Source organism: Bufo bufo, chromosome 7, assembly GCF_905171765.1.
Source record: "Bufo bufo chromosome 7, aBufBuf1.1, whole genome shotgun sequence".
Classification (NCBI taxonomy): Eukaryota; Metazoa; Chordata; class Amphibia; order Anura; family Bufonidae; genus Bufo; species Bufo bufo.
In genome coordinates this window covers 28,062,808-28,078,422 of record NC_053395.1, presented here as the reverse complement: position 1 = coordinate 28,078,422, position 15,615 = coordinate 28,062,808, and the positions used below count along the sequence as shown (strand labels likewise).

At 44.0% G+C, this 15,615-nt stretch overlaps 1 protein-coding gene across 3 annotated transcripts in view; it reads left to right on the top strand.

The window, feature by feature from the left end:
• Positions 1–14,189, top strand: part of SRL (sarcalumenin) — a 41,773-nt gene extending 27,584 nt beyond the window's left edge. For 2 of the 3 annotated variants that reach the window (XM_040441815.1, XM_040441812.1), the window contains 6 exons: positions 2,562–2,660; positions 3,358–3,453; positions 10,830–10,865; positions 11,803–11,919; positions 12,011–12,244; positions 12,346–14,189. In XM_040441815.1, coding sequence (XP_040297749.1) covers positions 2,562–2,660; positions 3,358–3,453; positions 10,830–10,865; positions 11,803–11,919; positions 12,011–12,244; positions 12,346–13,151 — 1,388 coding nt within the window. In that variant the 3' untranslated portion in view covers positions 13,152–14,189. The remainder of the gene's footprint in view (positions 1–2,561; positions 2,661–3,357; positions 3,454–10,829; positions 10,866–11,802; positions 11,920–12,010; positions 12,245–12,345) is intronic. The other variant, XM_040441814.1, reaches the window with a different exon arrangement.
• The last annotated feature ends 1,426 nt before the right edge of the window (positions 14,190–15,615 follow it).

Here is a 15,615-nt window from a genome sequence, read left to right as displayed (position 1 = left end):
AGGACTTCATTGTTGTGTCAGTCTCTGGGCCCGGCGACTCTGGATGGTTTATGGAGTATGGTATATATAAGGTAGTGACTACAGTAAACCTCTTGTTAGTGGGATTGTCACTTGTACAGTCAGCAAAGAATTAGAGGAAGATCCCTGCAGGCTTGTGTTTCTGCATAAATTTAAGAGGTTCTCCAGTGCTTAATATAAAAAAAATGAAAATACATCATATAGGACATGTCAATCTCTTTCTAACAAAGCTTGAACCAGCCCTGTACCTCACATGAATCCCGACAAATTCCCATTTATTGCCCCAATTGCTCTGCTACATATACAGTACAGACCAAAAGTTTGGACACACCTTCTCATTCAAAGAATTTTCTTTATTTTCATGACTATGAAAATTGTAGATTCACACTGAAGGTATCAAAACTATGAATTAACACATGTGGAATTATATACATAACAATTAAGGGTGAAACAACTGAAAATATGTCATATTCTAGGTTCTTCAAAGTAGCCACCTTTTGCTTTGATTACTGCTTTGCACACTCTTGGCATTCTCTTGATGAGCTTCAAGAGGTAGTCCCCTGAAATGTTTTTCACTTCACAGGTGTGCCCTGTCAGGTTTAATAAGTGGGATTTCTTGCCTTATAAATGGGGTTGGGACCATCAGTTGCGTTGAGGAGAAGTCAGGTGGATACACAGCTGATAGTCCTACTGAATAGACTGTTAGAATTTGTATTATGGCAAGAAAAAAGCAGCTAAGTAAAGAAAAACGAGTGGCCATCATTACTTTAAGAAATGAAGGTCAGTCAGTCAGCCGAAAAATTGGGAAAACTTTGAAAGTAAGGGCTATTTGACCATGAAGGAGAGTGATGGGGTGCTGTGCCAGATGACCTGGCCTCCACAGTCACCGGACCTGAACCCAATCCAGATGGTTTGGGGTGAGCTGGACCGCAGAGTGAAGGCAAAAGGGCCAACAAGTGCTAAGCATCTCTGGGAACTCCTTCAAGACTGTTGGAAGACCATTTCAGGGGACTACCTCTTGAAGCTCATCAAGAGAATGCCAAGAGTGTGCAAAGCAGTAATCAAAGCAAAAGGTAGCTACTTTGAAGAACCTAGAATATGACATATTTTCAGTTGTTTCACACTTGTTTGTTATGTATATAATTCCACATGTGTTAATTCATAGTTTTGATGCCTTCATAGTCATGAAAATAAAGAAAACTCTTTGAATGAGAAGGTGTGTCCAAACTTTTGGTCTGTACTGTATCTCAAGCTGGCAGTTCAGTGGGCATGTACTTTCTGCTGCAGCTCAGGGTGTGCGTGTCCCTTAGGGGCATGTCCTTTCTGCTGCAGCTCAGGGTGTGTGTGTGTGTCCCTTAGGGGGATGTCCTTTCTGCTGCAGCTCAGGGTGTGTGTATCCCTTAGGGGCATGTCCTTTCTGCTGCAGCTCAGGGTGTGTGTGTCCCTTAGGCGCATGTCCTTTCTTCTGCAGCTCAGGGTATGTGTGTCCCTTAGGGACATGTCCTTTCTTCTGCAGCTCAGGGTGTGTGTCCCTTAGGGGCATGTCCTTTCTTCTGCAGCTGAGGGTGTGTGTGTCCCTTAGGGGCATGCCCTTTCTGCTGTAGCTCAGGGTGTGTGTGTCCCTTAGGGGCATGTCCTTTCTTCTGCAGCTCAGGGTGTGTGTGTGTCCCTTAGGGGCATGTCCTTTCTTCTGCATCTCAGGGTGTGTGTGTCCCTTAGGGGCATGTCCTTTCTTCTGCAGCTGAGGGTGTGTGTGTCCCTTAGGGGCATGTCCTTTCTGCTGCAGCTCAGGGTATGTGTGTCCCTTAGGGGCATGTCCTTTCTTCTGCAGCTCTCTTCCTGTAACTGTCAGAGCTTGTAATAGTAGATATGGTTAGTGATAGTTGAAGGCTGGAGCTGAGCATGTGCGATCACCTCAATGGGTGTACAGAAAAATAAGCAAAAGAACAAACAGCAGGTGGCGCTATACAGATACATTTTATAGAAGAACTCAGTGGTTATAATATATTTTTAATTACATGCAATTACAAAATTATTCCAGTACAGGCGCTGGTTTCAAAAATGTGGAATATTTTTTGTGGGACAACCCATTTTAGTTTTTTTTGCAGTGTTCCGCCCAAAGCAATACACACCTCTACTATGTATATCCATATGATCATACGTGGCTCTCCAGCTGTTATATAATTACAACTTCCAGCTTGTCTGGACAGACTGGGGCATTCTAGAAGTTGTAGTTTTCCCTAACTGGAGAGCCATAGGTTGCACATCAATATTATATATACTGCTTTCATCTGCTGCCCCTCTGCACGCGGTACCTAAAGCACATGGCCCACAAGACTACCCCTAGCTACACCCTTGTGGGTATGCATTGTGACTGCTTCTACATAGATGAGCATATCCAAATATGCACTGGCTGGTTTGACAGTATGACAGCTTCCATTAACTATGCATTGCTAATCACTGCAAAGAATATCTCACCCTATAGACTAATATTGAGTCCTGGTGACTTGATGTTGTACTGACCATTCATTCCTTTCTTACAGATGATGTGGAAGATGCGGAAGAATTCCCCAGAAGGGACAGAAGCCACATAGACAACACCTTGAAACTTACAGAAGAGAAACCGGCAGATGATTATACAGGTAGGTACCTTTAGTGCATTTGTTGGTGAACTTCTCACCAGATAGTAGATAAAGGCACAGGGGCGTAGCTACCATGGAAGCAGGGGAAACGGCTGCTATGGGGTCTGAACTCAGGAAGGGGCTCAGGAGGAGGACAAAAGGCTGCTATGGGGCCTGAACTCAGGAAGGGGCTCAGGAGGAGGACAAAAGGGCTGCTATGGGGCCTGAACTCAGGAAGAGGCTCAGGAGGAGGACAAACGGCTGCTATGAGGCCTGAACTCAGGAAGGGGCTCAGGAGGAGGACAAACGGCTGCTATGGGGCCTGAACTCAGGAAGGGGCTCAGGAGGAGGACAAACGGCTGCTATGGGGCCTGAACTCAGGAAGGGGCTCAGGAGGAGGACAAACGGCTGCTATGGGGCCTGAACTCAGGAAGGGGCTCAGGAGGAGGACAAATGGATTTATTTTCCAAGCCCCGGGAGTGGTGAGTGCTCCTAGTCCTAGCACTTGTAATACTCACCGCTCCTTGGTCATTTTCTCCGGCCGCTTGCGCTTCACCAGGCCGCTTGCGCTTCTCCTCTCCAAGGGATCGATAGCAGCTGCATGGTCTGTCTCTGTGGTATGCATGAGCATGGACCCCATTTTGGCCTCTCTTAATTGTAATAAATGAGTGACTTGCTTGCCCTTGGTTCTCACCACTCTGTCTCTCCTCCCTTCCAGTGGCACTGCAGAAACTGAGGAAAATTTACCACTCTTCTATCAAACCCATGGAACTGTCTTACAAATACAACGAGCTGAGACAGTATGAGATCACAGGTGAGCCGCCTCATATGAATATTTTCAGACTTTAGGCACCACAATAAAGGAAGAACTCCGAAACAAGGGATACTTAAAGCAGGGATCAGCCACCTCCAAAATGCCAGCTGTTCTGAAACTACAAATCCCAGAATCCTCCTTTTACCTCTATGGGAGTTACAAGATCAACCGAGTAATTGTGCATGCTGGGAGTTGTAGTTTCACAGCAGCTGGAGTGCCGGAGGTTGCTGATCCCTGACTTAAAGGATAATTCCACGTTCTACAGTATATTAATGTCTGAAAAATGTGAGTTTTTGTAAAAAGCTTTACCAAGTTAGCAGTGATTGAACTTGCAGCCATGGTGTCAGCAGCGCATCTGTCCTGCGTCCTAATGACCATGTTTCCATCCATGTGGTCCAGTGCTGTCATAGGGATACGGAGGGATCCACATCTCCATCCACTTCTTAAAGGGCTTCTGTCACCCCACTAAACTGTTTTTTTTTTTTTTGTGTACTTATAATCCCTATACTGCGATTTATCCATACATAATGTGATTAATCATTTTGGTTCAGTAGATTCTGCTAAAAACGTACTTTTATAATATGTAAATTACCTGTCTACCAGCAAGTAGGGCGGCTACTTGCTGGTAGCAGCCGCATCCTCCTTTCATAATGACGCCCCCTCCTCATGTTGATTGACAGGGCCAGAGAATGCGCTCGTTCTCTGGCTGGCCATGTCTGCTATCAAGATCTCGCGCCTGCACCGTAACAGTATTCAATCGGCGCAGGCGCACTGAGAGGCGGACGCTCGCTCGGCCGCTCCATCCTCAATGCGCCTGCGCCGATGACGTCACATCTACACCCAGCGCAGACGCATTGAGGAAGGAGCGGCCGAGCGAGCGTCCTTCTCTCAGTGCGCCTGCGCCGACTGAAGACAGGTACGGTGCAGGCGCCAGATTTTGAATGCAAACAGGGCCAGCAGAGAAAGATCCCGTCCGCTGGCCCTGTCAATCAACATGAGGAGAGGGCGTCATTATGAAAGGAGGATGCGGCTGCTACCAGCAAGTAGCCGCCCTACTTGCTGGTAGACAGGTAATTTACATATTATAAAAGTACGTTTTTAGCAGAATCTACTGAACCAAAATGATTAATCACATTTAGTGGGGTGACAGAAGCCCTTTAAAGGGATTATTGGAAAGACTCCTTTGCCAAATGTAAGAATATCGTGAAGATGACTGCATTACCTAAGTTAAGTGCCCCACCGATGTAGGCATACATTGCAAGAGCCATGCGGTCATGCGACTAAGACGTTAGTCGGCCAAACACTAGTTTTCTCCTAACCAATTTCCCCCATACACATACTGGCCCATCTCAGCCAAGCATGTATGTGCCTTGAACAGAGAGAAGAGCAAAAGCAACCAAACTTTTTTGGCCGTGGCTTATCTCTCCGAAGACAAAAGGACTGGGCATGTTGAAAGCCATCTGCTATTGGGAAGTGTCGGAAGGTCGTCCCATTTGGCCATTTATATCTAATGCGTGTGGGTCAGCTCATGTGACTGCTAGATCCGAGGTCACTATGAATCACACCTGACCTGGGCCATTCGAGAGATTAATGGGCGACCACCTGATGCGATTCTATGAACTGGGGGTCATTTACAAAATGATATACGCCAGTATATGTTGTATATGCAGTACAGACCAAAAGTTTGGACACACCTTCTCATTCAAAGAGTTTTCTTTATTTTCATGACTATGAAGGCATCAAAACTATGAATTAACACGTGTGGAATTATATACATAACAAACAAGTGTGAAACAACTGAAAACATGTCATATTCTAGGTTCTTCAAAGTAGCCACCTTTTGCTTTGATTACTGCTTTGCACACTCTTGGCACACTCTTGATGAGCTTCAAGAGGTAGTCCCCTGAAATGGTTTTCACTTCACAGGTGTGCCCTGTCAGGTTTAATAAGTGGGATTTCTTGCCTTATAAATGGGGTTGGGACCATCAGTTGCGTTGAGGAGAAGTCAGGTGGATACACAGCTGATAGTCCTACTGAATAGACTGTTAGAATTTGTATTATGGCAAGAAAAAAGCAGCTAAGTAAAGAAAAACGAGTGGCCATCATTACTTTCAGAAAAATTGGGAAAACTTTGAAAGTAAGGGCTATTTGACCATGACGGAGAGTGATGGGGTGCTGCGCCAGATGACCTGGCCTCCACAGTCACCGGACCTGAACCCAATCGAGATGGTTTGGGGTGAGCTGGACCGCAGAGTGAAGGCAAAAGGGCCAACAAGTGCTAAGCATCTCTGGGAACTCCTTCAAGACTGTTGGAAGACCATTTCAGGGGACTACCTCTTGAAGCTCACCAAGAGAATGCCAAGAGTGTGCAAAGCAGTAATCAAAGCAAAAGGTGGCTACTTTGAAGAACCTAGAATATGACATATTTTCAGTTGTTTCACACTTGTTTGTTATGTATATAATTCCACATGTGTTAATTCATAGTTTTGATGCCTTCATAGTCATGAAAATAAAGAAAACTCTTTGAATGAGAAGGTGTGTCCAAACTTTTGGTCTGTACTATATGTCGTACGTTGCGGTGCAAAGGTTATTTGCGCCACAATCTGCGGCTTTTCCCCGCTCACCCCAGGTCTAAAAAAGGGGGCATGACATGGGCAGGGAATGGGACGGGACGGTAGGCCTGTGTCATTTATCTTTTCTACACCTATTTTAGTCGTAGAAAATGGTCTAAATGTAAACCAGCAAGGAAGCTATATATAGGCCGGCGCCTCTACATAACCTCGGAGGATCGCCTGCCAGCGCAATGGGTTAATGCTGATCTTAATAAATGACCCCCTATGTATTTCATTAAAAGGGTATTCCCATCTGAGAATGGATATGCCATAAATGTCTGATAGGTGCAGATCCCAATTCGAGATAGGCTTCTGTCTCAAGCAGGGTGCCCCGGCATCAACAGAAAGCACACTGTGCATGCGCAGCATCCTCTCCATTCACTGCTATAGCATTTCCAAAAAGAGCTGACCGAACGTGGGTGAATGGAGAGCAAGCCGTGCAAGCGCAGCCATCCCTCTGTTCAGCAATATGGGACTTATGAAAATAGCCGTGCCAGTCAGAAAATCCCATAGCAGTGAACGGAGGGTTGGCTGGGAGCTGGTCCTAAAGGTGGGACCCGCACTTATTGGATATTTATGGCATGCCCTATTGATGGGACAATCCACCTTTTGAATCGCATTATTCCCAGAAAACCTTTCACTTAGGGCTCATTCAGACGGCCGTATGCTGTCCGCAAAAATACTGAATGCTATCCTTTTTTTTGCGGATCCGCAAAAAAAATGAAACATGTCCTATACTTGTCCGTGAAAATCAGGACATGGCCCCATTGAAGTCTATGGGTCCGCAAAAATACTGAATGCTATCCGTTTTTTTGCAGATCCGTTTTTTTGCGGATCCGCAAAAAAACGGATAGCATTCAGTATTTTTGCGGACAGCATACGGCCGTCTGAATGAGCCCTAACTCAGATAGTGGCATGCAGGGGCGCACCACCAATGAGGCCAGGTGAGGCAATCAGGCAACACCAGGTAGGGGCAAGAGGGGGGGGGGCAGCGGAAGGGCCATGGGCAATGAGCGCTTTCATTGTGGCAAAGGGGTTAGGTTGAGAAATTGGCATGGGGGGGCGCCGTTTCAGCTTTCGCCTCAGGCAGCAGAAAGGCTAGGTGGCATGCAGTATATCGCTGTAGAATAGACAGTTCTATAGACTCCTAAAATTTCCCTATGACAGCTCCGCACCCTCAGGACAGAGGATATAATGCTTAGACTGGGTCTGTAAGGTTGATAGCTGATAACTCATCAGATAGGTAAGTTATTTAAAGATAATCCTGGGAAGAACAGGTAAATATTTACCCGGGTGTTTAAATAATTTCCCATCACCTTGTAATTAGGAACTTAACTTTACATTTATTGATCAAATTAATGACGCTAAGAAACTGAATTAATATATAGCATATAACATAAAGCAATGACCCCTATACAGATGTCAATTAAACATGACCATATATCACAGTGGATACATCTGAGGAGGGGAGCTAAATCAGCTCTATAGACACCAAATAGCCCAATTTCCTTCCACCAAATCACGAGGCAGCAGATGCACACCTCACTTTAGTCCCCCTATAAACACCCGACACCCCTTTTGCATGTCTGCATGTTCACATAGCGCCCCCTGCGCATTGAAATGTATATGACTGCGTGAAGCGGTGCAAGGGCAGCAGTTCTAACCAGCACCCTGGTGCTTAGTGAGACCCAAAGACCCCTTGGCCACATAAGATAACACTGCTATTATAAGTGGCACGTTGTAATTAAAGAGGTCATGCAACTTGAGGGGGGGGGGGGGAATTTGCAATCCCCCCTCCTGGGCAGACCTGCAAAACGATGCACACTTACCTCTTTCCCAGCGCCTTTGGTCCCTGGCCTCGGCTGCTCCGCTGGGCTCCCTGCATGTAAACTTCCTCTTTGACACCGCCGCAGCCAATCGATGGCCGTAGCAGTGACCTGCTCCCCTTGCGTCATGGCAAATGGTCATGTGACGCAAAGGGAGCAGGTCATCATTTGCCGACCCCTTTCCCCCAAAGTGCACAACCCCTTTAAGGGGCCCTGTTACAGATTCTGCATTAGGGCCCTGGAGCTTCAAGTTCCACTCTGCATGAAGGATGTTATTTATTTTGTGTTCAGGTGCATTTCAATGAATTAGAATATCATCGAAAAATTAATTTATTTCAGTAATTCAATTCGAAAAGTGAAGCTCATATATTTTATACTGTAGATTCATTACACACAGAGTGATCTCTTTCAGGCGTTTATTTCTTTTAATGTTGATGGTTGTGGCTTACAGCTCATAAAAACCCAAAAGTCAGGATCTCAGAAAATTATAATATTGTGAAAAAGTTCAATATTGCAGACTCGCGGGGTCAACTCAACTGGTTTAGTTGCCACAACAACCAATCAGAGTGATCCTTTCATTTTCTAAAGGAGCTCTGAAAAATTAAAGGTGGAATCTGATTGGTTGCTAAGCCGGTTTTCCTTTACACCAGTTTTGATAAATCCCCCCCATGGTGTCACACTCTAATCAGCTGATCAATTAAAAACACATGCAAAGGTGTCCTAAGCATTTAAATGTTCCCTCAGTGTGGATCACGGGGAAGACTTCTGACTCGACAGTTGTCCAGAAGACAGTCATTGACACCTCCCACAAGGAGGGTAAGCCACAAAAGTTCATTGGTAAAGAAGCTGGCTGTCGCATTGCTTGTGTCAAGCCACTCATGACCCAGAGACAACTTCAGAAGCATCTTACCTGGGCTAAGGAGAAAAGGGACTGGATTGCTGCTCAGCGGTCCAAAGTCCTGTTTTTGAGATGACAGTACACTTTGCATTTCATTTGGAAATCAAGGTGCCAGAGTCTGGAAGAAGAGTGGAGAGGCACACAATCCAAATTGCTTGAGGTCCAGTTTGGTTTCCACAGTCAGTGATGGTTTGGGGAGCCATGTCACCTGCTGGTGTTGGTCCATTGTGTTATATCAAGTCCAAAGTCAGTGCAGCCATCTACTAGCGAATTTTAGAGCACTTCATGATTCCCTCTGCCGACAAGCTTCATGGAGATGCTGGCACCTGCCCACACCGCCAAAAGTACCAACACCTGGTTTAATAACCACGGTATCACTGGGCTTCATTGACCTAAACCCCATAGAGAATCTATGGGATATTGTCAAGATGAAGATGAGAGACACCAGACCCAACAATGCAGAGAAGCTGAAGGCCGCTATCAAAGCAACCTGGGCTTCCATAACACCTCAGCAGTGCCACAGGCTGATCCCCTCCATGGCACACCACATTGATGCAGTAATTCATGCAAAAGGAGCCCCGACCAAGTATTGATGGCATATACCAGGGATGCCCAACCTGCGGCCCTGCAGCTGTTGCAAAACTACAACTCCCAGCATGCCCGGACAGCCTACAGCGATTAGCCAGCTGGAGGGTCGCAGGTTGGGCATCTTGGGCATATGCTGTACATACTTTTCAGTAGGCCATAATTTCTGTATGAAAAATCATTTTTTTATTGGTCTTATATAATATTCACATTTTCTGAGATACTGACTTTTGGGTTTTCATTAGCTGTAAGCCACAACCATCAACATTAAAAGAAACAAATGTTTGGAATAGATGACTCCGTGTGTAATGAATCTATAGAATATATCAGTTTCACTAATATCACTGAATTACTAAAAAATACATTTTTTTATGAATTTTTCTTATTTATTGAGATGCACTGCTAGAATGTGCTGGAGAGTTGGTAAATGGAAACTTTACTTTGCATTACCTCCTGAGATGCCATAGAGACATGTTAGAAGAAAGGTGCTGTAGTTCTCAGGGAGGCCTTCGTTTCTTCAGATATCTTTAGAGCGATCGGAGCTCTTTTTTCCCCCCAAAATTGCCTGCATCATCATTAAATAATCAAATCTGTTTTACCACTAGAGGGAGCTTACTGCATACACTTATTATATAGATGCATAATAAGATGCAATAAACTTATAAACGCCCCCTATTAGTGGAACAGACAGGCGTAATAGCCTTAAAGGGGTTGTGCCACCATTAAATGTTATTTTAATATAATTCAGCATGGGAAAACAATTTTTGCAATGACAACACATATATCCTTCACACGTCCACTGCAGCCAATCACTGGCCTCAGCAGTCACATGCTGCACATGGAAGTGTCACCACTGAGCGCAGTGATTGGCTGCAGCAATCATATGAACGATGTGCATTATATCATTGCTGCAAAACCGGTGAGGACCACCCTAGAGGTGTCACTGGATCGTCAGTATAAGCTATTTCTATATTTTATAGCACTACTGATTATGATGTAAGTTTACTATAAGAGTCCATTCACACGTCTGCAAAATGGGTCCGCATCCGTTTCGCAATTTTGCGGAACAGGTGCGGAGCCATTCATTTTCAATGGGGCCGGAATGTGCTGTCGGCATCCACTTCCGTTCCGCAAAAAAATAGAACATGTCCTATTCTTGTCTGCAATTGCGGACAACAAAAGGCATTTTCTATGAGAGTGCCGGCGATGTGCGGTCCGCAAAATGCGGAACGAGCATTGCCGGTGTCCGTCTTTTGCAGATCCGCCATCTGCGGATCCGCAAAACACATACGGACGTGTGAATGGACCCTAAGATGAAGGTTACACTAGGCATCCACATGATAGCACTGCAGCATACCCTCCATGCCCCTACTTGCATCTGCCATAGGGCACAGCTATCCCTTGTCTTGTGATTAAATGTTGACATATCGTTTCCCTCCTTTCCCCTGCTAACAGCTTATCATGGACGTAGCCTTGCTGACTCGGCCGCAGGTGGGTAGAACTGCCTAAGGTGCCTGTGTCCTGCCTGGCCTTTTCAGCTTGCCTGTCTGCTTCCTATAACACAGGCCTGAATTGATCCCTCTTGACAGCCATGCATACTCACCTGCTCACTTCAGCTTGCTGCCTTCTGAGGAGCTGTGTAATGTATGACCGCCACACCACTAATATTTTGCTAATATATTGCTTTATCAAGCCAGAGTTATTACTTACTGGTGAATTAAGGAATAGCAGTACTCCATTATTAAATGAGTTGATGGGACCAGAATCTGGCCCTGGACCAGGAGTATATATATTACATTCCCTTTTAAGCAATTACATTTTTGTGGACAGGATATAATGGTTATCAAAGAAATCCCTTTTTGGTTCCTTTCAACATTCACAAAAACCGAAATTCGTCATACATGAGGTGTGGCTCCTGAGCCTAAATGTCGTAGTTCATAGGGTTTTCTGGAGGACCCAAGACATCCAAGAATTACAGAAACAGACCATTGATTTTAATGGGAACTGTAATGCTTCATTCTTCCTGTGGGGGTGCTGCAGAAAAATTGTAAACTTCCTGCCAGAGATTGATAGGTGTCTAAATGGGACACTCTTTATTCAGCGTATTATTAGGGAATCCTACTAACAAAATGAAACTACCCAAAGTGGACAACCCCTTTAAGAACACCTGTAAACACTACATTCAAAGGTCCAATCAACAAAAAAAATTATGTAAACAACTAGATAATCAAAAGTTTTCATAAACCTTTCATGTGTGTGATTTTTATTTTTTTACTGTGTCACTTAAAATCTAAAGCACATATTTTAATATCGACCAATTACTTCTGCTGCTTCTTCTATTTCATTTATGTTTCTTATTCTTCATGTTCTTAATATTTCAAAAACCCTAATAAAATTATAATTCATCAATTATAATTTATTTTCATAGATGGAGAGATCACTTCTAAACCAATGGTGTTGTTTTTGGGACCGTGGAGCGTTGGCAAGTCCACCATGATCAACTACCTCTTGGGGTTGGATGAAACCCCCCATCAACTGTATACAGGTAACGATGGAGTCATCTTCATAATGTATATGAATTTTCGGTGCACCTTTGCAGTATAAACAATATGCTTCTCTTACTAATTCTTTGGTAGGTGCTGAACCCACAACTTCTGAATTTACTGTCCTCATGCATGGGCCAAAGCTGAAGACCATTGAGGGTATTGTGATGGCTGCTGATAGTGCTCGTTCCTTTTCTCCACTGGAAAAATTTGGACAGAACTTTTTGGAGAAGCTTATTGGCATTGAGATTCCTCATAAACTCTTGGAAAGAGTGACATTTGTGGATACTCCTGGTATCATCGAGAACCGAAAACAACAAGAAAGAGGTATATATAATGACTAGGAACCTAGAGGGACAACCAATAGCTGCTACATGTATCACCAATTTGCTCATCTTATTAATGCATTTTTCAATTTTTCTTCTTAGGTTATCCATTCAATGATGTATGCCAATGGTTTATTGACAGAGCCGATCTCATTTTTGTCGTATTTGACCCAACCAAACTAGATGTGGGTCTGGAGTTGGAGATGCTCTTCAGACAGCTGAAGGGACGTGAGTCTCAGATCCGTATCATCCTAAACAAGGCTGATAGCTTGGCCACACAAGAACTTATGAGGGTATATGGTGCTCTCTTTTGGAGTCTGGCACCTCTCATCAATGTTACTGAGCCACCTAGAGTCTACGTCAGCTCTTTCTGGCCAGAAGACTATCAGCCAGAAACACACAGGGAGTTATTCCTTAAAGAAGAGATTTCCCTTCTTGAAGATCTCACTCAAGTCATCGAGAACAGACTTGAAAACAAGATAGCTTTTATTCGTCAGCATGCTATTAGAGTCCGTATCCATGCTTTGCTGGTAGACCGCTACCTTCATACCTACAAGGACAAGATGACATTCTTTAGTGATGGAGAACTTGTGTTCAAGGACATACTAGAGGATCCAGATAAATTCTTTATCTTCAAGTCCATCTTGGCTAAAACCAATGTCAGCAAGTTTGACCTTCCCAACCGCGAGGCCTACAAAGATTTCTTTGGAGTAAACTCCGTTACAAGCTTCAAGCTTCTGTCCCAGCAATGCTCCTACATGGGTGGGTGCCTCATTGAGAAGATCGAAAGAGCCATAACACGTGAGCTTCCAGATCTCATTGGCAGCATCAGTAAAAAGCCTTCAAATCTCAACTGTGATGTGACCGGTTGTGGAGAAGCACCAAAGAACCGTTATAAAAAACATTAACTTATCTCCAACCTTGCCCCTTCTTATACTTAATAAAAAGTCAAATAAAAAAAAAACAGTGTATGAACACCATATTAAAGGTCTTGCGATCTTTTGGTGATGGATATAGCCTGCTTATGAAACCCTTGCAAGCTATTCTACTTACAGTATGTTGTCAAGGTTTGTCACAGAGACGATACTCTAAACAATCCTTCTGACCTAGAGGGACTGGTGGTTACTCTGGTGCTGAAGGAAGCGAAAATGTTTCAGACAGCTAATGGAGCCTTTCCATATCATAGCATAACATTTTCATTTGAAGTAATATTGCAGAGAACTGCTCTTCCTCCTTTATTCTATCTCGTGCTACAAGGACCCTTCTCTTCTACGGCTAGAGAAGAAGGAAAGGAAGACAACTCATTGTTTGAAAAACCATGAGTTCTACAAGGAATTTCAGTTCACTGCAAACTATCTGATGCATTGTGTGTAATGATAATTTGTCTTGTAAGACAAGATAGTAGCCATGTCTAGGTAGTTGAGGTACCTTCTGGTGTAACTTCTGGGTTAGTGAAACCCATCCACCCTCACAGCCAAGACCTTAGTGGTTGGACTGTCGATCCTTTGCATGTGATATTGGTGGTAAGTGCTCCACCTCGTAAGGGCTACCTAGCACCAGCATCACCTAACCATTGTCCAGAGGCTTAATCTATATTTATTCTCCTATTTTCTAGAATCTATTATGGTTAGAGATTCAAAACCCTGTCCTTTCCCAGTCCTAAAGGCAGGCAAGATGTAGGGATCATACCGATAGGGTAGCCAATAATCTGTCGCAATAATGTATTACGTAACATTGATCATGGCAACATCCTTAATGATGGCAAGTACTTATTTTATATTGTCTTGACTGTTCTTTAGAATATTTGCCATTGAAAAGTCTTGGTTTTACCATTGTATAGTATTTGATAAACGTTTTACTTTTACTAATCTGGTTACTCACCAGTCCATATGATATTTATCAAGAATTCAATAAACTTCACAACAGTGTTGACTTGTTCAAATCTTCTCAGAAAGTGCAGTCTTTGTGATTCCATATACTTTCCTGACATCTAAAAAATGCCTGAAAGACCAACACCAAGCTCTTAGGAGTTTCTCCATATGTGGTTGTCACCATCTGCTTCCAGTTACGTGCTGAACAGTTACAGGTATTTCGTTAAACCAGCTCTGCCAATCCAGAGGCACCAGGAGTCAGTTTTCTAGGAAAATAAACATACAGATGTGCAGAAGTCCAGAGTCAAATACCAGGAGGCCCTATGCCAGACAGAAAGAAAAATAGAAAGGAAATGGAAAAGTGTAGTTAAATAGGACCTGTCTTCTACACAGACAAGAAGCAGCCATTTTATGTTCTGAACCCATTAGATACATATTTTATGTTTAAAGGGGTTGCCTGATTTAGAAAACCCATGTTATATATAGGCTGTTAGAGAATTCTGAATTAATAGATGGGTTCCTGGGTTCAATATTCTCATCTCTTGACCAGGCCCTCACCTAGGAGGGCCTGTCCTGTGTTACACGGTCCCCAGTTATCAAAGGAGAACTGTGTTATGCTTAATCTCTCCTGTGGTGGCGCTGCAGGGAAACTGTATTCATTCTCCCAGGTTTCACCACAGATCACAGCTGATTGCTGAAGGTCACGGGAAGGGGACAATTTTTGGTCAAAGGACCCTTTTAAAAGGAAGAGATTGTCCAAAGCAGAGAACTCTGTTAAAGAATACATTATAGGCTGGGGTGTAGGTCAGAGGGAACGATGGGTATATGCAATGGGTGATGGGTGTCACTCTCTCAGGGACAGGGTCTGTAGCTACATGGGTATGGCCACAAGCTGATTTTTTTTTTTACCCCAGGTGAAGGAAAACCTTTCAACTACTCTTGTCTCCTGACGTCTACTGATGTAACTGGCTCCTAAAAAAAAAAGGATGAGCTCTCATGGCTACTGGTTAAAGGGCATCTGTCAGCAGTTTTGTACCTATGACACTGGCTGACCTGTTACATGTGCGCTTGGCAGCTGAAGGCATCTGTGTTGGTCCCATGTTCATATGTGCCTGCATTGCTGAGAAAATGACGTTTTAATATATGCAAATGAGCGTCTAGGAGCGTTGACATTACACCAAGAGGCTCTGCTGTCTCTGCCACGGCTGTGCCCTCTCTACTTTTATTGACAGGTCTAGATGTGATCACGTTTACACTGCTTGGCCCTGTCAATCAAAGTGCAGAGGGAGCGATAGTTGCAGAGAGAGCTGAGCCTCTAGGTGTAACTGCAATGCCCCCGTTGCTCCTAGAGACTCATTTGCATATAAGAAAACATCATTGTAAGAAATTAAGAATTATTGGAGGAAAAAGTGAAGATCTTTTGAAGAGTAATGGTGTTTGTAGTCTTGGCTCACAAGATAACCAGCTTTGATATCATCCCAGGATATCTCTACCGTAGAGG